Below are 20,888 nucleotides of genomic sequence, written 5' to 3'. Positions count from 1 at the left end.
GAGCTTCTTCTTGGTCCGTGATGACGGGGATACACATCGGTGTGGTATCTCAGGGTGCAAGAGCCCCCCCACCACACACACACACACACACACCGCGTGGGAGGAAGCCAAGCAGACCCCCTACCCCTGCCATATATCCCTGCCAATGCCAAACCACTTCTTGTGGTGGCAGGTTCAAGCACCTACGGCGTAGGGGTGGACAGAACGATGCACCGCTACGGATGTCGGCGGTCAGGTCCTGGATGAGGTGGCGTCGGAGCGGCCCGCGACAGTGGGCAGGACTGTGCCATCCATATGCTGAGGCAGAGTGTCCGCGTGACTTGAGCGTATTCCACCCGGCCTCTCGCTGCCGGCTGGTGGGAAGCCTGAGTGTGTCCCCCCCCCCCGAGGGGGCGGCACCCGGCGGCGACTGGCGAAGCGGGCGGGTATGTAGAGTTTGGGGCAGGGACCGCGCTCAGGTGGCTGAGCCGGCACATTGCTGCAACGCGTGTGTCTACGCCTGCAGCGCACCACGCAGCGGGGCCTGCGACGGGCCGGGGTGCATGAGCGGCGTTGACGTGTTGCTCTCTGGCAGAGGAATGGGCACGCTGAATGACGAGAGACAACACCCTCTTGGTTCCTCTCTGCATTTGCGGACGCACAGTGATTCGGCGCGGACGATGGCGGCCTGGAGAAAGTCACACACCGCAGCTGAGTGCGGGCCGTGTTTAGCCGAAAAAAGGGGGGCTTTCTGTGAACGCGTCTCTCTTCGCACTTGCAAGGCCGTTACCCTCACGGTCCGTATCGAGACTCCACATCTGGCATCGGAATGCGCCGAATCGATGGGCGGTGCCGAAGGACGTAGTCCATGTCAGTGAATGGGCCGCCCCCACTTGCGTCTGCCACGGTTGTCGCTGCAGGGGCCCTCGGCGCTGCCTGTGAGGCAGTGGACGAGTTGCATGCTTTCTTCTCGTCGGCGTCGTCAGCTCCGTCATCCCTCTCCTCGTCATCCTCGTTGTCGTCGCCTTCGCCGCCGCTCTGTTCTCGAGGCAGCTTGTAGGCAGGCGACAACTCAGCGCTGGCCCCGTGCAGTGGCCCCATGTCGCCTGGCCCTACCCTCAGCGTCCCTTCCGCTTCCATTGCCAAGCGCATGTCGGTGGGCATGAAGCGCTTGTACACGTGGTAGTGCAGGTCCTCCTGCGGATTCCGTTGCAGAGCCAAGAGGCGGCACGGCGTTGCTGTTGTCCCTTGTGCCGTCACGGGTGATGCCATCACGTACGAGCCGCGAGTAGAATAGGTGTGGTCAATCACAATACGCTCAGCGGAGGGAATGCCACCAGCGCATGTGACGTAGCGTGGCCCGTGTGCACCCTCTTCTCCGCCTCTCCCCTCCTCGGAGTCTGTGATACGGTGCTGTGCCTCCACGACGGCTCTACCCGACACCGGCAGCAGAGCACGCGGCGGACAGGCTGGAAAAGACCGAGTCTGCTGCCGCTCCGCTCCATGGCCTACCTGACCCACATCCAGTGCGGTCCTCCCGCACGAGGGCCCTAGGTCGCTGCCGTCCTCACCGGCGTCGGCGCCCCTTCCATCGTATTGGCGCTGCTCCTCCTCGCTTGCTTGCAGCGCCTGCACGCCGGCCTCCAGGGCGTCGCCGCGAAGATGACCTGAACCGACAGCCATACGCAGCGAGTCCTCCATTGCCGTCCACATCGACGAGCGCTCGCGCCATCGCCAGAGCTGAGTCATCCGCACGAGAGCTGCTGCGGCTGCCGAATCCGTCAGCGGCACCGTCGAGGACGCAGATGTGGCTGTACTGGTTCCATGTCCGTCGGCACCTTCGTCGCCGAGTGGCTGGGTGGCCTTCGCGGTCGCCGACACACGGCAGCGGGGGACAGACATGCACTGGAACGCACGACTGACGGCGTGTGTGTGGGCTAACCAGAGTCTCGATGAGTCCGTGGACCAACCAGCTGAGTCACACCAGACGCTTTGGTGGCCACCGTTACTGTCGGTATTGCAGCTGGCCACATCGAACTCCTCCGGCGCGGCACCCGCAGCGAGGGGGGATGCAGACGTATGATGGAAGGCAAGCGGCATCGTAAAGGTTGCTGTTCGGAGCGCTGCGTGGGGTGGTGTCAGAGAAGCCAGCGGAGCGTGATGCTCGCCGGTGATGGCTGATGCCGGCCCCGCGGCGGCCGCGGCGGTGGCGGGCGCGAGAGTGCGCCGCTGTCGCATGGTTGGGGAAGCAAAGACAGTGGAAGACGTTGGCGACTCTCTTTTCACGGCACCCTTGTCCGCCGAGGCTACAGCCCGCCTTGACGCCACGCTGGGCTTACCAGTGTTGGTGCGCGGGGCAGGAGGAGCCCGTGGAAGCAGCGTCGACGACTCACCGCCTTCCATCGCTGCAACCAGTGTCGACAGAGCACTCAAGGACCGCGTGTCTGCGCCGTTCTCCTGCTCGCTTGTTCTCGGTGGAGTCGTCGCGAGCAGTGACAACTCAGCGTCGACCTTGACGCCTGCAGCGGCCAGAGAAACAGGAGGCGGTCGTGTCGGCGGTGCCGGGGACAGGGTAACGTCAGAAGAGTTCAAGGGTGTAGAATATGGCTGTGACCCCTTCTTGCTCGCCTCCTCGCCGTCAGCTTCAGCACCTGCAGACCCCTCTGTGAGGCTCGGCACGGTGGCGCAGGAAAGAAGTTCAGTTGCGCGAGACACTGAAGCGGTCGAGTCCGTGCGCCGCATGGGAGAGCGACTGCGCGCCCGCTTATTGGCCCGCCTCTCGGCGGCCTTCGCCTGCTCGCTCGGCGACAAAAGAGGTGGTGCCGGCACGGTGGGCGACGATACCGACCTTCCATCCTCTTCCCCTTCACTATCCCCTTCCTCTGCGGCCGGCGCGCGATCCGTCAGCGGTGCCGATCGCGTGGTGTCCGACAGACTGAAAAGCGCGTGCGTCAGCTCCTGCAGATGCGCCGTGCACTGCAGGAAGCTCATAGGAGTGCCGTTGACACGAACCGCACCAGCGTCGGTCTCACTCGAAGCGCCGCACGCCTGCGTGAAGGCACCTCCAGTGCTCTCGATCGTCACGCGCACCACCGGTATCGCCCGATGTTGCAGGACAAAGGTTATCTGAGCCCCCTCGCCGACACTGCACCTCTTGAGCCGCCACCCGAAACACGCCGCCATACAGGCTGCCATGGAGGGCAGGAACGGCTGGGCGCCGAGCGTCGCACGGTCGGCCTCGTCCACCGCAATGCCTGCCGTCACAGCAGCTTTGATCCGCGTGGACGAGTGTAAAGGTGGACGAGAAGAGAAGGTGGCCGTTTCCTCGCCCCCCTGCGCGGCGCCGGCCGGGTTCGCCTTAACGAGGGGCGAAGCGCTGGTGATGCGGCTAGACGAGAATGGGACGCCGAGAGGCGATAGCCGCTGCGGCAAGGGCAGCTCGGCCGAAACCGCCGCTCCTGCTCCGAAAGTCTCGGCACTCTGCGCGACTTCGTGCTGGCTCACCGCTGTTCCGGAATTAACGATAGCCGCTGTGATGGAAGTTTGGTCGGATACAGCGGGAGGCACCGCGGCCACTGTCAGTGCATCATCGAGATCGCCACTCCCTGGCTCGGCCGGCGCAAGGTGCGGGTGGAGAGAGTGCGCGGAGGACGTCTTTCTAGGGTAGATTCGCGGACGTCCGCGCCCGCGATGCTTCGCTCTCGCTGCAAGTGCACTGATAGACGGCATCGGCGCCACTTCCCGCGTGTTCTCGTGCGCGTCGTTAGCTGGCGCCGGAGTCGTCTGCGATGCTGCAGACACGTTGGACTGCTGCTTCAAGGTAACGCGGCAGTGATTTCGGGGCATTGGTGTTCTTTGCGGTTCCTTGTTTCCGGCGTGCCACCACGCTCCTAACTATTTTTAGTGGAGTGTTTGGCCCTGATGCCAGGTGCGGCGTATCGCGTCAGCTCTAGTACTGGATGGCAGGGCAGTGCATAAAACGCACACGCACACACTCGAGCTTCAGCACACGCGCACACATGAGTCGAAGTCGGGAACGCGTCTGGGGGTGTGCGCGTTGCGCCTGCGTGTGGGAAGAAGAGAGGAGGAGGGGGTACTCAAAAAACGCTGCTGCTCTCACTGCCTCAAGAGTACCGAGGCTGTGGGAGAGAAGCGGCAGGAGGCCCTTACTCCGTGACGACGATAAGGCGGCGGGGCAGGGGGAGGAAGGCGGAGACGAGAGAGAGAGAGAGAGGACATCAGGCGGAAGAAGGCACCTTCTCAGCATGACATGCGTCATGGCAGACAAGACAGTAAACGGGAATGACGTTATTCATTCAGTGTTGTGCACCACGGCGGACGTTTCACCAGCGCGAGTGCCTCTGACAACAGACGCAGGAGGCGGAGACAGCAACAGAAGGGCTCCTTTTTTTTTCGTCTGCGCGCCGCTCACTGGCACTTTTCAAAGCAGCTGGTCCCCCTTGCACTGTCACGATCGGGATTTTCGCTGATGGCACAGCGTCGTTCTTTGCTCTTTCTGTATGTGACGTACATGATGCAGCGGGCACTCAGGCACTGCGAAGGACGCCAGTGGGTGTGCGTGGGTGCCTCTCGTGCACGCTCTGAGGCTGAGCGAAACACTTCGGTAGACACGCTCTTCCCTGCACGAACACAGGCTTGGTAACAAGAGCACAAGAAAGAAAAGCCGTCTCAGCACACATCGGCACTGCGCTAGTTTACATGGCATGCGAAAAAGAAAAAAGGGGCACAGGGGCCGGTGGAGGGAGGGAGAGAAGGGGGTGGGCAAGATCAGCCCTCCCCCAAGCTGCGCCTCTCTACGGTGCCTCGTGCATATGCCTTCGAGCGTGCCCGTGCGTCTAGCAGTGGTGCTGCACGCAGAGTACGTGGGAAAGACCTGCACTCCACACACACACCCACCCACACACACGCACACAAACCGAAACCGAGAGCAGCATGCAGAAAAAAAAAGCAAAAAAGGTGATTCCAAAAAGCGCATTGCGGCCGCCTAGATGCTGGTTACGTGGCAACTCGCAAGTCATCACATCGGACACAACGAATGCAGACACGGAGACGGAGCGAAAACACCCACAAAAGAGGGCAAATCACAGGGTCACCATGCATGATGGTGGTGTTCCCTTCTGCTCTCCCGAGCAACACACACACCAACACGCGCGCACAGATCTGTCGCTCTTGCAGGCATCCTGAAGGCGGCAGGAAGCTCCTCAGATGTGAAGGAGAATCGACGAAGCGCTTCGCAGAGTGCGCGGGGGACACCAAAGGAGCCGCCATCATCACTGCCCCCGCACTCAGACTCGGGGAGAAGGCGCAGGTGCTCACGCTTGAGCGGCACAGTCACCCTAGCTGTTCCTACACAACAGCCGTCTTGTGCTGCGCCTCTGTAATGATATAGATTGCCTTGCCGATAGTATCAACCACGCCCTCTTGAAAGCTAAGCACGTCTAGCAGGTTCAACAGCTGGTCCTTTTCCATCTTTCGCAGTTCGGTTCGGTACGCTGAAGGTAGATTCGAGTGCATCGTCTCAGACTCGTGCTTGAGGAAGGTATCCTTTGCGCCAATGGACACCACGAGCCTTGTCAGCTCATCGTGGTGCCGCTGCACCTCCTCCTGCGCCTGCTGCACCAGCTCTCGCAGCGCCCCCATCGAGGTGTTGTAGCGCGGCGTGCGGATGGAGGCGCACGCGATATCGATACGGTGGCTCAGCTCCCGCTTCATGCGCTCTACATCGAGGATAGACGCGTGCAGAGCGGCCTCCACCTTCGCCCGCACCGCGTCGTTTTCTACATCGGTCCTAGCCAGCTTGCGCGCATAGTTGGCGCGCAGCACCTCCATCTCGCTATTTTTCTTCTCCATGGCCAGTGTGATTTCATCGAGGCTATGCTTGAGGTTGCTGTTGTTTATTTTGAGTGTCTCCAGCTCCGAGGCGTCGTCGGTGTGCAGCCGCGCGCGCAGCCGCTTCACGAGGGCGTCGATCTGTCGCTCGTCGTGCAGCCCGATGCCGCCGCCGCCAAGCAGGCCTTCCTCCTTGAAAGCCTCTAGCATTTCGTTTAGCTTTCGCTGGCGGCGGTTCACCTGCTCCACCTGGCCCCGCACTATCTCCATCAGCAGCACATTGTAGATGGGGCTATAGCTTTCAAGCTCCAGCTCCTCCTCCACCTCTACGCTGTGTCGCAGCGCCTGCTCCTGCTCCTTCAGAGCTTCTATGCCGGCGGCAATAACCTGTAGTTGATGTCGCTGCCGTCCACTGTTTCCGCGGCGCTTGCCGCGACCGCGACCGCGACCTCGACCACGCGACGTCGTGGAGCGACGTGTCTTGGACGTAGACCGTGTTCCTCGCGAGGTGACAGAAGTGCCGCGCGATGCGCCACCACGTTTCCAGCCACCACCGACGGCGCCGCCCTTGCCTCCTCCGCGGCCACCGCGGCCGCCGCCGCGGGCAGGCTTCGACGAGGGAGGCCGTGGTGCAGCCACGGAAGTCTTCTTTGCGCTCGCCGCGCGGCCGCTACTGGCAACCGAGCCTGAGGCGTTCCGCAGCTGCGATGCCGCGCCGCTAACAGTATCCGCGCCCGAGTCCGGCACAAGAAGGGGAGGTGCCGACACTCGCATAAGAGACGCCTGCGCGGCGTCGCTCGCACGTGGTGCAAAAGAGGGAGGCGCCGTCGCGGCGGCCGCATGCCGGCCGCGTATCTTTGGAAAACCTCCATTAGCTGAGGACGGCTTCTTCTTGGTCCCCGCTGCAGGTCCCTTGGCGCGTGCCGTGGTTGCAGGCATTGTGCGCAGGTTTACCAGAACACGAAGGTTAGATTCGCTCCTCGGTGTCGAGAGGGGTGGGGAGACAAGAGAAGGCAAAGCGAAAGAAAAAGGCCCTCTTGGGTGCGGCAACGGGAGACGAGGGCAAAGAAAAGTCGACGATAAGAGCGCGAGAAAGGGCAACGCGTGGGAAAGAAGGCAGTAAGCGGCAAAAGAGCATCTTCGCCTGGATGTAGAGGCAACCCTCCGACCTGAGCGGATGCGGGCTTGCCTGGCAAAGGGAAACGCTCAGGCGAGGTCGGAAAAAGAGGCCCGGAGGTCGGACCGCACACAGATGACTTGGATGGTGGCTTGTGGGCCTTTCTTTTCCTATCACTCGTGCAACTTCGCAGAGACTCTACACCACAGCACAAACACCGGAGAGAAGGGGGGGGTCGATGCGTCTTTGCAATGCGACACAAAAGAGAGGTCCTAAGAAGCGGGCACAAGTCGACTTCGGGACGAGAACGTTGCACGTGAGCGAGCGACAGAGAGGCAGAGACAGACGACTTCTGAGTACCTGTATATGTGTATGCCTGCATGCTCCTCGCGGGAAAGGGGAGCGGGTTCAAAATACTGTTTCTTGTCCTTTTTTTCGGCGAACGGTACCGAGCCACCGATTCGACCAGCCGGCTGTGACTCTTCGCATCTGACCTCCTCTTCGTTTTTTTGTTTCGCTTACCATTCATCGCTCCTCACCTCCCCTCAGCTGCTCTCCCTCGTGCAAGCACGGGAAAAAAGAAATCAGAGGGTTTGGGAAGGTAACGCCACGTGAGTCGCCACTCGCAAAAAAACAACACGGATGAAAAATACCAACGACGACAACAAAGCCAAACCGCAACAACAACAAAAGAAGGGAAAACGGGGGGGGGTGCACACAAGGGAAAGGAGGAGGAGAGGGGGGGGCCGACAGAAAAAAAGAGCAGTAAGCAAAAATAAGGCATCAAAGAAAACACAGCGGCATCCGCTGTCGCACACTCACACACACACCAGCTTACACAAGTACAGTGGGACAAGATATTATAAACACATATATATATACATACATGTAGACACACACACACACACGTGCAGGCGCCAAGACCACCGCGAGGGGGGGAGAGCAAGAGAAAAAATTATTTGTTTCCCTCTACATGCCCACGCTACCTCGAAACCATAACTTCGTAGGCCCGTGCAACCGCAGTTCACCTGCCTCTGTCGCACTCCCACTAGCTCCTAGGCGTTTTGGACGAACAATTCTGCCGTCGAATCGGGGCAGTGCGCCCAGCGGGCTCTTCTTGTCCTTCCTTGTCCCTTACTCCGCGCATATGTGCAGCGCGATCAGCATCCGAGGGACACTCAGGCGAGCTGCACACCTTGATCCAACGCGGGCCGCGTCCAGGGTGCTGCTCGAGGGCGGAGGCAGTGGCGTCTGTCGTACGTGTAAGAAGGGGAGCGCGGGGGCGGTCGTCCTGGCGCATGCCGGCTGAGCTCGAGGAGAAAGTTGGCTACCTTCCGGCCAAGGCCCCCCCCCGAGACTCCGCGCTCGACCTGTTTGCCGTGCTTCTCTGTGAACCGCTTCAAGCCGCGGCATCCCCTAATTCGGTTTGCCGGCGCGCCACATTGGAGTGTGGAGGACTCGAAGGTGCAGCCCGGGGCGTTCTCGTCATGCTCCCGGCATCTGCGCCTCATTAGCGAAGCCGGTCGGACGTAGGGGATGCCGCATACTTCGCGCACACGCACTGCGGGGCTCATCGGGGTAGACCTCTTTGCGCCTCTTTCGGATGCGATGCGCCTGCGCGCACCGCTCGCGCGTTCGCAACCTTGGCGATGTTGCGGGGCGACGTTGTTGTCGGGGCGGCGTGTCTGGATGCCTTTCCCTGCATGTGCCTTGACAGGTGGGACGCTGCCACGAGCCTGTGGCGGCAGCGGCATTCCGCCCTCCCCTGAACCCACACGCCTCTCATAGTAAGCGGGGCAGGCAGAAGGGTCCCGCGGATAAGCATGTGCCTGCGCACAAAGAGCTCACAGCCTGTCGCCCTGAAGGAATGGCACAGGAGGAGCCAGCCATAGACACCCGAGGAGGGAAATTCATGCAGCGCAAGTGAGGTCTGTGTGTGTGTGTGTGTGTGTGTGTGTGTGTAATCACATCGCTGCGTTCGAAATCACAACGTAAAAGGAGATGCGCTATGAGCGCCGAGTAGTCTGCGAGTCTCGCGTCGCACACCGGGCACAACACCGGATCGGCCGCCCTCGCCGCAAACAGGAGGCGGGGTGCAACACGTTGGGAGTGGGGTTGGAACCCTAAAAGGGAGGGGGAGAGCCCACACAGGCAACAAAGATGGTGCAGAGGAGAGGGCGAGGGAAAACCGAAGCAACAGCAACAACCGCAATCCCGAACAGTGAAACATAAGCCGAAGACAAAGAGAAGGAAAGAAACAGAAAAAAGTGTCGGGTCGTCCAAAACCTGTACATCAGCGAGGAAGAGCAGAAAAGAGAAAAGAATAGCAGTGGGGTGCGAGGGAGTGAAATGAGCGAAGAACGCAGAACAACAACAACAAAAAATATATATACGCTGGACATGAGAACGTAGAGAGCAACAAAACAGAAACAAAAGTGGATGATGTGCTGTTTCGAAGGGAGGTAAGGATAAGTGATGAAATCCGCAACGCACCTGTGGGGACGAAAGAAATGAAAGAATGAGATGTCTTGGTGCGAGATACAGCGGCGTGTGCTGAAAACAGATGTGGGGGAGGGGCTCAGGGGCTGACGTGCATACACGCCCCTACAGCTGGAGCACCTGCCTCAGCCCGCAGCGCTCTTTCATGCGCTGCAGGCTGAGCAATCAACGCGGCGTAATGTTCCCCCCCCCCTTTTTTCTTGGTCTGCATCAAAACTCCGTTAGGTGCACGTTGTTGCTGTCGTTGCGACCGTTGCTGCTTTCCGACCGATTGTATGCACAAAACTGCGAATCGGTGCCAAGAGGAGGCCGGAGGAGAGCCGTCAACGTCGACATGGGCATCGAGGGTCTCCATGCGGGTCGTTCCCTCATACCCGCCCCACCCACTGTCAACGGTGGTAGCGCAGCGACAGCACCTCTACAAACTCTACAAAGTCGTCAAAGGTAACGAAATGGTAGGGCGGGAAGAGAGCGCGGTAATCAATGTAGTCCTCTGGTTGCAGGAGAAGGCCGAGCTCGCCCCAGTTCAGCACGTGATGTCCGTTCGAGGAGGTGGACATGGCCTTGTAGGCCTCGTAGCACTCTGTGAGGTCGCCTATGAGGCTGCTCGGGGGATGGCGGAAGAGGCGATACAGGGTGTCGCGGTAACGGTCGTCGGCGATGGCGCTTGTGTTAAAGTCGCTCATGCGGCTGTGGCGGTCGTTGGACGAAGGGAATGACAGGCTGTAATGGTCGCCCGACATGCTGGTGCCGCTGGCACTGCTGTTTAGGGCATCGCCCAAGCTGCGTGAGAGGCGCTGCAGGGCGCCCCCGCTGAAAATCTGAGTCGTCAGCGCATCAAAGGTTGATGTCAGAGACTCGGCAGAGAGGGACAGGTTCGGCGGCGTCGTCGAGCCGCAGAGCCGCTCTCCCGAAGGCGTGGGGAAGGGCGAGTCGCGAGTCGAGGGCGATTGCGGCGACGCCGTGATGGAGCGGCGCAGCTGCATGAATCCGTTAGTCACACGCCCCGTCCCTCGTGGCTCCACCTGCCAGCCCACGCTGTACCAGGTGCTGTTTCCGCCGCCGTTCCACGGAGTGGCCAGGCCGCACAGCGCCTCCTCCACCACGGGGTGTCGCGACCGCTCACCATCGTAGCTTGAGTTGACCTGCGACGTGCTGAGCGAGGGGGCGAAAGAGAGGTGCGACGACTTGCGCTTCAAGGATCGAGCATCGTAGAAGGATGCACTGCCGCTGTCGACCGCCTCCGCACTGTCTCCGGGTGAGAAAGAGACGCGGTGTCCACTGGAGCCATCATTCGACTCCCTCTGAGGGGCGCAGCTGCGCCTCGGCGGCGACTCCAATGGTTGCTGCGGCGGCGGCGGCGGCAACGACTGCTCTTCTCCGGCTGCATCAGAAGTGCGGCGCACCACACCATGATACTTGCGGCCCACCCAGGTCATCCACTTACCTAGTTTGGACTGAAAAGCCGAGAAGAATGCACCGACGGAGTCCACCAAGTCGGCGTCGTCTCCTGGGGACTCCGCATGCGCTCGTGCATCGCTGCTGCTGTCCATGGCCGGTGCTGTGGGTACGGCATCGGAAAGATCGCGGCAGTCCTCGGCTGCCCGGTCCGGCCCCCTACACAGTAAACGAGGAGGCCGCACAGCGTTGATGGTGGTGGTTTTCTGTTTGCCAGGTATCTCGCGCCTTTTCACCACGACCTCCTTGGGAAGCAGCTCCATTTCTGCAAAGGCAGCAACGGTGCCACGGCGCTGCGCGAGCGCAAATGGTGGCGATGAAGGGGACCCCGGCGATAACCGATAGAACGGCGACGGTGAAGACAATGGACCTGTTACCGCAGCGGCTGGGGCACCGCCAGACACCTGGGAGGCGCTATGTTTGTCGATGCCGAAGGCGTCACGAGGAGAGGACGAGGGGTGCCGAGGCTCCTGCTTCTGCCCCTGCAGCTCCTCTGTCAGCTGCAGTGGACTCCCCAGCTTGGGCCCGGTGATACTTCTGTCGAAGGAGTTGTGCTGCTGCAGCGAACGCGGAGCCGAGACGCTAGCAGCGATGCTGGAACCTTCACGCGAGCCCAGCAGCTGCGTCGACGAGGAGGACTCCTGGGTAGACTTGCTAGTGGTCACCGTGGCAAAGGAACTCGTGCACACCTCGCTTATCGTGTCGGTGAGCAGGAGCGTGTTTGGCTGGAGAAGGTTGATGGGTATTGTGAAACTTAGTCTGGCATCGTGCTCAGTGCACATTCCCACTCCCACAGCTGACACGCCGGGGCAGGGGGCACTTTGCTCGTCGCTACCGCTCGCATCGTGCTGGACCGTTAAGGCGTCATGCGCAGTCGATGGAAGTTTAGCCTGCATGCAGGCCGCTGCAGTGGGGTCGCCGCTGACGTCGAGAACGCCCTCCCCGCCCATCCGCGTGTCCTCTCGGTCGCTGTGGGGAAAAGGGGCTGCACCTTGTCCCGCGTCGGGGAACGATTCGGGCGGGTGCACATCATCTCCGGCATGCGCGGCGGACGGCGTGGCGGCCGCCGTGATAAGAATCGTTGTTGCCGAAGTGCCTCGGCCAGGCGTCGACAAGGACAAGCGTTGGTGCGTGAACTGCGCAGACGCAGCAGGGGCAGAAGCTTTTGGCGGCACCCCTGTCTGCGCCGCCTTGGGTGACACTGTTATGCCCAGCATGTGAGAGACACAATTTGGGTCTGGGCAGCCCCTCATATATGCACACTCACAGGATGGCGGCGAGGAGTCGATGCCGTTGCCAAGAGCACACACGTCGGCCGCCGCCGTTGCCACGCTGTCGGCGCTGGAGGAGGCACGTGGTCTCCTCGTCGCACCCAGGTTCGAGAGGTAGTCCTCCTCATCGGACATCTCCACTGCACCGAGAAAGGTGTCAGCTTCGCTGATGAATGAGTCCGGCGTGCTCGCCACATCGATCGATTGCCCGTCTTCACCATCACCGCAAACGGCACCGACAGGGCTCATGAGGTTGTCGATCAGCGAAGGTCTGCCTTGCTCAGCAACAGCGGCGTCTTCTGCGGCATCCTCGCCCGCGACCGCCCTGCCAGGGAAGGCGAGTCGGTCGAGGCGCCACTGCTGATGTGCATCGTCAGCCACCATCGCTGGTGCAAGCCCGACTCTGGTGTGATTCACGCTACGCGTGGGGTTCTGTCCGCAAATGGCCTTGGAGCTGCACCCCAGAGTCGGCAGGGCAAGCCGGAGGGCGCCTTCCGACGTGGTTGCGCCTCCGACGCCGTGGCAGGTGGCAGCCGCGGTGAAGGGCAGCGTCGCCCGCCGCGACATGGGATTGAATGGCGCAGACGACACTGTCACCCCTTTTTTGGCGTGCAAGTCGAACTTTTCATCGCCCCGTCCCTGCTCCACCTCGCTGTCGAAGACGAGGGAGGTGAACTGGGGCGCCCGCTTGGCGGGCGGGAAGTGGAAGTGAGGAAGTGAGGCGACAGAAGCAGCAGCAGCAGCGACGGAGCCACTCGGCTTTGAGTTGACAGCGCTCGCCCCTGCCATGATGGTGGAGGCCTCCGCTAGCGGCGAGGAGGACAGGCACTCAGTGGAAGGGGCATCAGAGTGACTGGCATGCCTGCTCGGTGCCGGTGCCGCGGCATTCATGTGTGTGCATAGCTCGAGGAGGGTCGAATAGCCACCAGCTTCACTCATTATCCACACTTCCTACCTCTTTCGCAGTGCCCGAACGCGCGTATGGCGCAGACGCGGCCCTCTCCAAAGGTCGGAGTTGTCTACCCAAGGAGGTGATGGCTGGCGAAGAGCGAGGAGGATGTAGCAGTGCAGGAGAGAACTGAGGAGCTAGACAGGCACGAGGAAAATAAACAAACGGCGAGCTCAGTGCATACACGTGTGCATCCAGGCTCGTGCATCTGTTTGGTAGTGTGTGCGCCTCTGTCGGGGTTTCGTTTGCGTATGCGCGCGCGCGACAACAAGGGTGGCGCTATCGTGCGCTATGCATGGATGCTCACCTGTTTAGAGAAAAGACTAAGCACACACACACACACACACACACACACACAGCGCCCGCTTGTGAGTGTCGGGTTCTCCTTGCGCTCAAGCTTGCCGTTGCCGGCGAGTGAAAGTGAGCGCCAGACAGCCGCTCGGGTTGAGAGAGTGAGAGAGGCCTTGGAGCGAGCAAGACGCGACAACAAGTACAACGACGGGGGAGGGAAGGGAAGAGGGAGGAAAGAGATTTAGCGGCGAGTGACACCTGGCGAAAACGCCACTTTAAAGGAGACTTGAAGAGGCGGCGAGAAGGCGCACGGGTGTGTGAGAAGGCAAAAGGACGTGCGGGACGGTACACCGCAGGACACGTGATGAGGGAGAGAGAAGGAAGCAGACAGAGCAAGTGGGCAGAGAGAGAAGAGCTGCGGCAGGTATGAGAGAGGCTGTACGAGGCCCATGCATGTGCAGTAGCGGTGGCGCTCCCACACACTGTGGCAGTGAAGCACAAGAGCACAGCGACGCGGCCGATGGAGACACCACGCTGACGTCTGCAGGAAAATCTCCGCAACCAATGAGGAGAACGCCGAACCCTGTTGGGAAGCAGAGCAGCGATACGTAAAGTCGCACTCGATGTGCACCACCACTGCTGTGTGTGTGTGTGTGTGTGTGTGTGTATGTGTGTGTGTGTGTGTCTGCAATCAGCCCACCAACACCGTATGCATTACCGCTTGTCTCTCTCTGTGTGTGCGAGTATGTACCGCAGGTCAGTGTAGAGTGGACAATCACACACAGGGGAGGATTTAGCGGAGTAAGTATGGACCAGACGCGGTAGATACCGAGGCACCGTCAGAGGTAACCCCAACACTCACAGAGGGGGCACATACATGAGCACACATCGTTCTAAGTAGTGCTTCTCATTTTCCCTCAAGTCTGCGAGAGTCGCGTCGCGCTTAGCGCACGCGCGTGCATCGATAAAGGGCCATCGTCCATCAGCAATGATGCCGACGCTCCCGGTGAGGGTGAAAGCGCGGTCGGCCCGCGCGCTTCGCCAAGGCGTGGTGCTGCTCTGTGCAGGGCGCTAAGGGAGCGGCGCCACTGCGACTCAACCTCTGCGGCAGCCAGCCACCAGAAGGAGCGCAAGCAGACACGCGTGTTACGACGACGATTACGACCTTTGCGGCGTCGCTCGCAACACTTGCGTCCAGCAGACAATGCCTCGTGGGAGCAAAAGTGGTTCCGCCGCCCTTTTAAAGAGGTCCCTCTCGGTGTCCGCCCTCTCTGAGCGGTCACCACGCAGACGGTGCGAGCCTGTAGGACCCTCAGCTTGGCTTGCATCGTGCGATGAAGTGCTGTTAAAACGCAGGCCCGCACCTCGGCAGCCGACACGTCGCACGCAGACTGCCGAGCCGCTAGAAAGCGCTGATGACCACTCAGCAACCGGCACAGGCGACCCACGCATACGGCGAGCGGGCGCAGCAGTAGCACCGCCACGCAGCGATTACGCGCCACCGGCAACGCCTCCTGCACCTTCTCCAGCACTACACGGCTCCATAACAGACCAACCTCGTAGAAGGTCTGCAGCTGACGGGTTTTGGAGTTCATACGGCCGCACAGTGCCGTGGGAGCCACACGCAGCTGCAGCACTGCAAGAAAGCGCTGCGTCAAGTACAACGGATCGTGATCCCCACGATGCACGTAGTGGGGGTCGCCGACGCGGAGAGACGCCAGTAGAACCCCAATACGTCGCCACTCCACGCTGACCTCGAGCGTCGTGTCGTGTAGGAGAAGACCGCACCAGGGAACGAGGCGGCCGCATGCCGTCGACAGCGTTAACTTGCTCGGGTTGCTCACGTACCCCACAGAGGGCCAGCCGCACTGCATCGCCCGTAGGCACCTTTCCGCCGCAGCGGGTGATGTGGTGGCAACAAGCACGTCGTCGACCCGACGCAGCAGCAGCGACCGCTCCGCGTGCTCGCTTAGGATACCCGACAGAGCGGTGTCCACGACGTCGGAGAAGAGGCGGTCGCACAGGAGCATCGCCACCGGGGAGCCCTGCAGAATGCCGACGCGCTGTTCGAACAAGCTGCCTCCCGACACCACAACGAGGTGGTGACGTATGTGTTCACTCAGGAGTGCGCGGACTGCGGCACCGGAAATCAGGTTCGCGCCGCAGCGGCGGTTAGCGTCGGTTGTGCGAGAAACGGCAGCGGTGGTGTGGAGCCCACCCTGTGTGTGCCCCTCCTCCTCCTCCTCCCAATAGATGTGGCCGCGAGGAATTCGAGCCAGGACGCCGCACTCCGCCTCCGCGCACGGGATGGTGCGCGTCGTGAAGGTGCGCCGGAGCAGGCAACCACCCCTGCAAGCTCCCTCGCCATCCAGGGCATGAATGGCGGTAAAGCGAAGCACGCGGTAGGCGTCATGCTTCACCAGAGACGCCACTGCTGCGAGCACCCGCTCTTGTGGTAAGTTATCATAGCAACGCGAGGCGTCGCTGCGGACGAGGGTGACGTAAGGTGCGAAACAACAGGCAGCCGAGCCCGGCGGTGGCGCCGATGAGACCGCTGGCGCTGTCCCCGCAGGACCTTCGCACAGCAGAGCGTGCCTTCCCCGCACCTCCTCGCAAAAACTGCGCAGCTCTGCGTACTCGTCTTGGTGGGAGAGGTTACTCAGGCGCGGCAGACCGTCCCGCACGCGCTGCTCCTCCACTCCGCTTACCAAGCAGCGCAGTGCGTCCCGCAATGCTGCCTTGTGCGGAAGGTGCGGAGGCAGCGGGTGGGGAAAGCGATGGACGCCGGCACGGCGGTTGTGACGGCTGCGTGCCTGCACCCTCCTGAGCAGTGTCGCTGTCGCCGCCGGCAGCTGACCATCGGTGTCACTGCACCCTAGTCTGCGCAACAAGCGTGCGATGGCACTTGCGTGGCTGTACGGGCTCGGTGAGCCACGCGCCATTTCTTTCAATGACCGCAGGGACGCGCTGCGCACCACGGCAATGGGTCGAAGCTTGCGCCGGTCAGGGCGGAAGCGAACGCCAGCGTACAGGCACGATGCACCGCCGCCACGTGTGGCAAGGGTGGCGCGCGCGCCCCGATGCGTCAACGCTCCGCCAGTACGAACGGCGCGCCATACGTCTCTCGGTGCGGCAATGGCCGCAGATGCCTTGGAGACCGCTGAGTGAGGCGTGAGGAGCGCAGCCGTAACCACGCCTCCGCACGCGCTCGGTGCCGAGGACAAAGCAGCAGGCTCAGCACCGATTCTGCGAGCACTTTCCCCGGCCAGTGGCATCTGCGAACGCGGGGCGCCACAAGATCGAGTGCGACGCACCTCTCGGCGGACCAGTCTACGCCACACAACTGCAGGGAAAAAAAGAAGTTTGTGCGTATTCTTGGAACTCCACGTGATCGTGAAGGACGCGCGCAGCAAGAAAGGCAGTATGTCCTGCGTCAGGAACAAGGCAAACTGAAGCCAAACACGCTGCTGCACGTGCGAACGCTCGCGGCGCGCGTGACGAGCCGCGGACGAAGTCGCTGCTGGGAACGGCAGCGAAGGGGCCGTGGTGTAGAACCCGTTCAGCCACGGCACCTGAGCCACAGGCACGCCGTCCAAGAAGCGGGAGACTGGAAAGACGGCGTGGCGGCCGGCGATCAGCCAGCCCCGCACCGCCCTCATGAGCGCGTCGAGTACACGTTCGCTACCGGCTGCATCGCGTCCCCAAAACGAGCCGTTATCGGTCTCCTTCAAAGGTGCCCAGCGTAGAGTGGAGAGCAGTGTGCGCAGGTAGGAAACCACCACATCGACAGGGGTGGAGAGCCGCTGCACATCCCACGGCTCCACGCCTTGCTGCTGACGACGGAAGGCTTCCTCCAGGTAGCCGGTGTGCTTTAGGGCGGCCCCGCGAAGATCCAAGCGACTGCACTGGTCGACAACGGTCGACAGGAGACGGCGCAGGTGAGACGGCAAGTCGAACTTCGGTGGGGTTGTCGGAGACGCGTCCGCGCTGCTCTGAGGGGGCTGCAGCACTAACCAACGGAAGACGTGCGTCACGTGCCACATCGGGATGTCCTCTACACTGGTGCACCCGGTGCCCCTCTCGCTAGCACCCACCGAGTAGCGCCGCGTGGATGCCCCGTAGGCCGCCCTCTTCGGCAGAGCGGCTTGCAGCGCGCGGTGCAGACTATGTGGATGGCGGCGAAGCCACTGAGCCTCGAGGAAGCCCGCTGGCAGCGGAAGCGCGCTGCCGCTTCCGTCACCGGCGCCGTCACCATCCGAGATGCGCGCACTGTAGAGTCGCGTACGCGGAACATCGGTGCGTGTCAACGCGGCCGCCCAGGTGGCGGCCATCGCCGCGCGGTTCACGGAACTGGAAAAGGGGTCGTCTCTACATGGACGGCTATCCGGGGCGACCCCTCGCTGGAGCCTTCGTCCGGCCTTCGCCTTTGGCGGCGCCTCCACACGCCTTTGCTTTTGAAGCGGCAGAGGCGCGGAGCATTCGCGTGTGTCGAGGGCACGCTTCACGCCACGTGAAGAGATACAGCCGCTTCCCTGTGGCAGCGGGCCCTTCATCTCCGATGACGGCGCCGCCGCGGAAAACGATCTCTCGAATGCTGTATGTTTCAGGGCAGGCCCGAGCACCTGCACCCCGCCAGCCATCGCCTCCAGCTGAAGAACGATAGGGCAGTACATCTCGATAAACCCCATAGCTGCGGGACCCAGGCAGGCGGCAAACGATGCCCACCACGGGTGGCGCAACAGAGCGTCGGTGAGGGGTCGATGAGAAGTGTTGGTGTAGAGAAGCCGAAAGGCGGAGGCACGCCAGGGATCGCGAGTGCTGCCGTGCTTGCCCGCGAATGATGACGACGACCAGGAGGAGTTCTGTCGGTCGGCGGGGTTGCATCGTGTCATACATGTATCGTGAGCTGACGATGCCACCGTCTGATGGGTCAGCGGCTGCCGAAGCCGCTCGAACCCCGTGGCAGACGCAGCGCGTCCCAGTGCCGGTGTCGGTGGTGTTGGGGATGCGTGTGCTGTGGTAGGCGGAGGGGAAGAAGAGGCGTGCAGCGCCACGTACACGACAACCAGGAACGATTGGTTGGGCGGCAGCACCACATCACGCAAAGCCCGAAACTCTGCAGCACTCGGTGTCGCTGCCGTTGCGGCGGCCCTGGGCGATGGAGATGCAGTTTCTACGGCAAACGTGAGATGGAGGCCAAAGTACTCTTCCAGGAAAGCTTTCAGTGACAGTGGGCCGGCAAAGCCCGGAATTGATGGAAACGAGGCGGACATGGGTGGCGGTGTACCATGAACGAGGCAAGGCGGAGACGCGAGGGGTACTGGTAGGGGGGAAGAGTGACACGGGGCCACACGGAAAAGCACCTGGAGAGAAGATCCGAAGAACTAGAGCAGCGCGGGGTGAGGTCCTCCGAGAGAACGTCTAGCAACGGCTTCGCAGCTTGTCCTCCATGAAGTGCCTAGAGAACTTTTCTGTCCTCTATAGTACTTTCAAGTGCCTATGACGTACCATACAAAGCAGAAATCGGGGGTGGGGTGTCTTGCGTCTGCCACTCCGCTGCCTGTGCTTGTAGAGGTGGCAGTGCGGGAAGGCTGATGAAAAGCGCACGCGTCCATGAATGGGGCGGGCAAAGAAATGGGCGAAAGGGTGGCAGATGAGCGGCACCCGTGCCTCTACCAAAGGGAGAGGAGGAACGAAAAGGGAGCAAGTGATACCCTGCAAGGGTAGAAGCATGAAGAGCCGACTAAGTGGAAGCAACTCCAAGTACAGCTCTCCTCTTTGCAGCAGTGCGGCGCTGGTGCCCTGCCAGTGGGCCCCGGCGCCAGCCGTAATCAGTCCCCTGTGGGTGCGGGTGTGAAGAAGAGGGTAAGCGATCTCTTTCGTTTCGCTTATGTATACGCCTTGCGCTCCCGCCAGTCGTTCTCTAGGACGGCATCGCCCTCAGCAGTTTTGCGGAGCTGTCAAAATGGCCGGGTTTAGAGCGGCACCGCACAGGATGACCAGCGCACCGCAACGTGAAGCAGAGTGCGCAATTGTTCCGACATCATCCGCGCAAAGCCTCTCCTCCTCCCTCATGCCACCGGAGAACCGCACACGAGCACATGCTCCTTTGCTGATGCTTCCTCCGCTAACACCTCACATGATAATCTTTAACACGCTGACCCCTCCGACAGGGACGCCACGGCACCAGTGACCATTTTGCCTCTCCCACTACTATTCACGGTGCAGCCGTACGATCACTACGCGCTGCGTACGCAGCGTGAGAACGGATCAGAATGTCCATCTCTTCCACCATCACTCGCACCTTCGAGGCCGCAAGCGAAATCAGCGCGACCAACGACAAGCCGATAATTCCTGTCAGGGTGGGCTGCCCCATGGCTGCTAGGAAGCTGCGCAGAAAAATTATCGGCGGCCTAGGCTCCAGATCGTAGCGCGAAAAAGTGACCAGCAGCAAATTGGCTGTGGCGGAGAAAACGACGGAGAGTGACATACCCACCAGCAACGCGCCAAGTGCCAAGCGGATGAAGCCGCCCGCAAGGATACTCGTTGCACCGTACAAGAGCACCGCGCAGGCGGCGAGCACGAAGATGGCGGCCGCAGCTGCGATGAAAAACAGCATCTCGATGCAAGCGGATGTGAGGCTAAAAAAGAGCCAGGGCAAAGCCAAGCAGCGACGAGGAAAAAGGACCGCAGACCCAGCCTTTTTAGCGGATGGGGAGATCAAGAGTGCTCATGCACGCGCGTGCGACTCTGTGCGTGAGCACGCGGCCTTCAGTGCGTTGTTGCCTCCCTCCCGCAAGGAAGGGGAATGCGAACGTGCTCCCGTGAAACCCCCCTCTGATAAGAGGGCCTATGGACCTCGTCGTTTCCTCTGCGCTGGCGCGCCCTGTAGAGGACGATAAGACGAAAGAGAGCGCCACCACTGTAGCAGCGAAGGTACCCTCGACACGAAAACGAGGGGAAGGTACACCGTGGTGAAAAAAAATGAGTGCCCACAACTAGGGGAAGGTGAAGGGTCTGCGTCGAATCTCCCGTCGTTGAGTACTACGCGGCTATCTGAGGCAAATTACAGAGGTATTTGTGGCGGGTGTGAGTGTGCGTATGCGCGGCATTTGAGTTAGTGGGAGGGGGCAGAAAAGAAGAAGCGTAGGTCGTTTTGTGTGCTGGCCGCAAGGGAGAGCGAGCGAGATAGTGGGTGGTGGGGGGGGAGGGAGAGGGGTCAATGATGTGCAGCTAAGAGATGAAGGAACGCGTTTCACGGGATCCGCAGAGAAAGTGGTTGGAGCACTTTCCAACCGCGATCGAGCCGTTCCCGGCAACGTCCAAGAAGCAAGGGTGCATGAAGGCAGCCACAGAGAGAACAAGCAGGTAGTTCGACTGTCTTGACTGTCCACGCACCTTAGCTCTCTTTTTTTCGCTCTGTGCAGCCCCCACCCCCACCCCCATAACCTTCGACGACAATGAAAGGCTGCAA

General features: G+C 61.3%; 5 protein-coding genes across 5 annotated transcripts; all 5 read right to left on the bottom strand.

The window, feature by feature from the left end:
* Nucleotides 1-771: 771 nt before the first annotated feature.
* Nucleotides 772-3,825, bottom strand: LMJF_36_3960 (hypothetical protein; the record flags this gene model as incomplete). Its single annotated transcript, XM_001686927.1, has 1 exon — nucleotides 772-3,825. One exon carries the CDS (start codon nucleotides 3,823-3,825, stop codon nucleotides 772-774), a length of 3,054 nt encoding a protein of 1,017 aa, XP_001686979.1.
* Nucleotides 3,826-5,346: 1,521 nt separating this feature from the next.
* LMJF_36_3950 (conserved hypothetical protein) lies at nucleotides 5,347-6,099 on the bottom strand (the record flags this gene model as incomplete). Its single annotated transcript, XM_001686926.1, has 1 exon — nucleotides 5,347-6,099. One exon carries the CDS (start codon nucleotides 6,097-6,099, stop codon nucleotides 5,347-5,349), a length of 753 nt encoding a protein of 250 aa, XP_001686978.1.
* A 3,735-nt stretch (nucleotides 6,100-9,834) lies between these two features.
* On the bottom strand, nucleotides 9,835-13,113 carry LMJF_36_3940 (hypothetical protein; the record flags this gene model as incomplete). The annotated part of the gene is made up of 1 exon (XM_001686925.1): nucleotides 9,835-13,113. One exon carries the CDS (start codon nucleotides 13,111-13,113, stop codon nucleotides 9,835-9,837), a length of 3,279 nt encoding a protein of 1,092 aa, XP_001686977.1.
* Nucleotides 13,114-14,331: 1,218 nt separating this feature from the next.
* Nucleotides 14,332-18,687, bottom strand: LMJF_36_3930 (putative telomerase reverse transcriptase; the record flags this gene model as incomplete). Its single annotated transcript, XM_001686924.1, has 1 exon — nucleotides 14,332-18,687. The coding sequence occupies one exon, from the start codon at nucleotides 18,685-18,687 to the stop codon at nucleotides 14,332-14,334; it is 4,356 nt and encodes a 1,451-aa protein (XP_001686976.1).
* Nucleotides 18,688-19,631: 944 nt separating this feature from the next.
* Nucleotides 19,632-20,033, bottom strand: LMJF_36_3920 (conserved hypothetical protein; the record flags this gene model as incomplete). Its single annotated transcript, XM_001686923.1, has 1 exon — nucleotides 19,632-20,033. One exon carries the CDS (start codon nucleotides 20,031-20,033, stop codon nucleotides 19,632-19,634), a length of 402 nt encoding a protein of 133 aa, XP_001686975.1.
* Between the last annotated feature and the right edge of the window lie 855 nt (nucleotides 20,034-20,888).

This window comes from Leishmania major, chromosome 36, assembly GCF_000002725.2.
Source record: "Leishmania major strain Friedlin complete genome, chromosome 36".
Taxonomy (NCBI): domain Eukaryota; phylum Euglenozoa; class Kinetoplastea; order Trypanosomatida; family Trypanosomatidae; genus Leishmania; species Leishmania major.
Note: the sequence above shows the minus strand (reverse complement) of the source record. Positions and strands in the feature narration are given on the sequence as shown.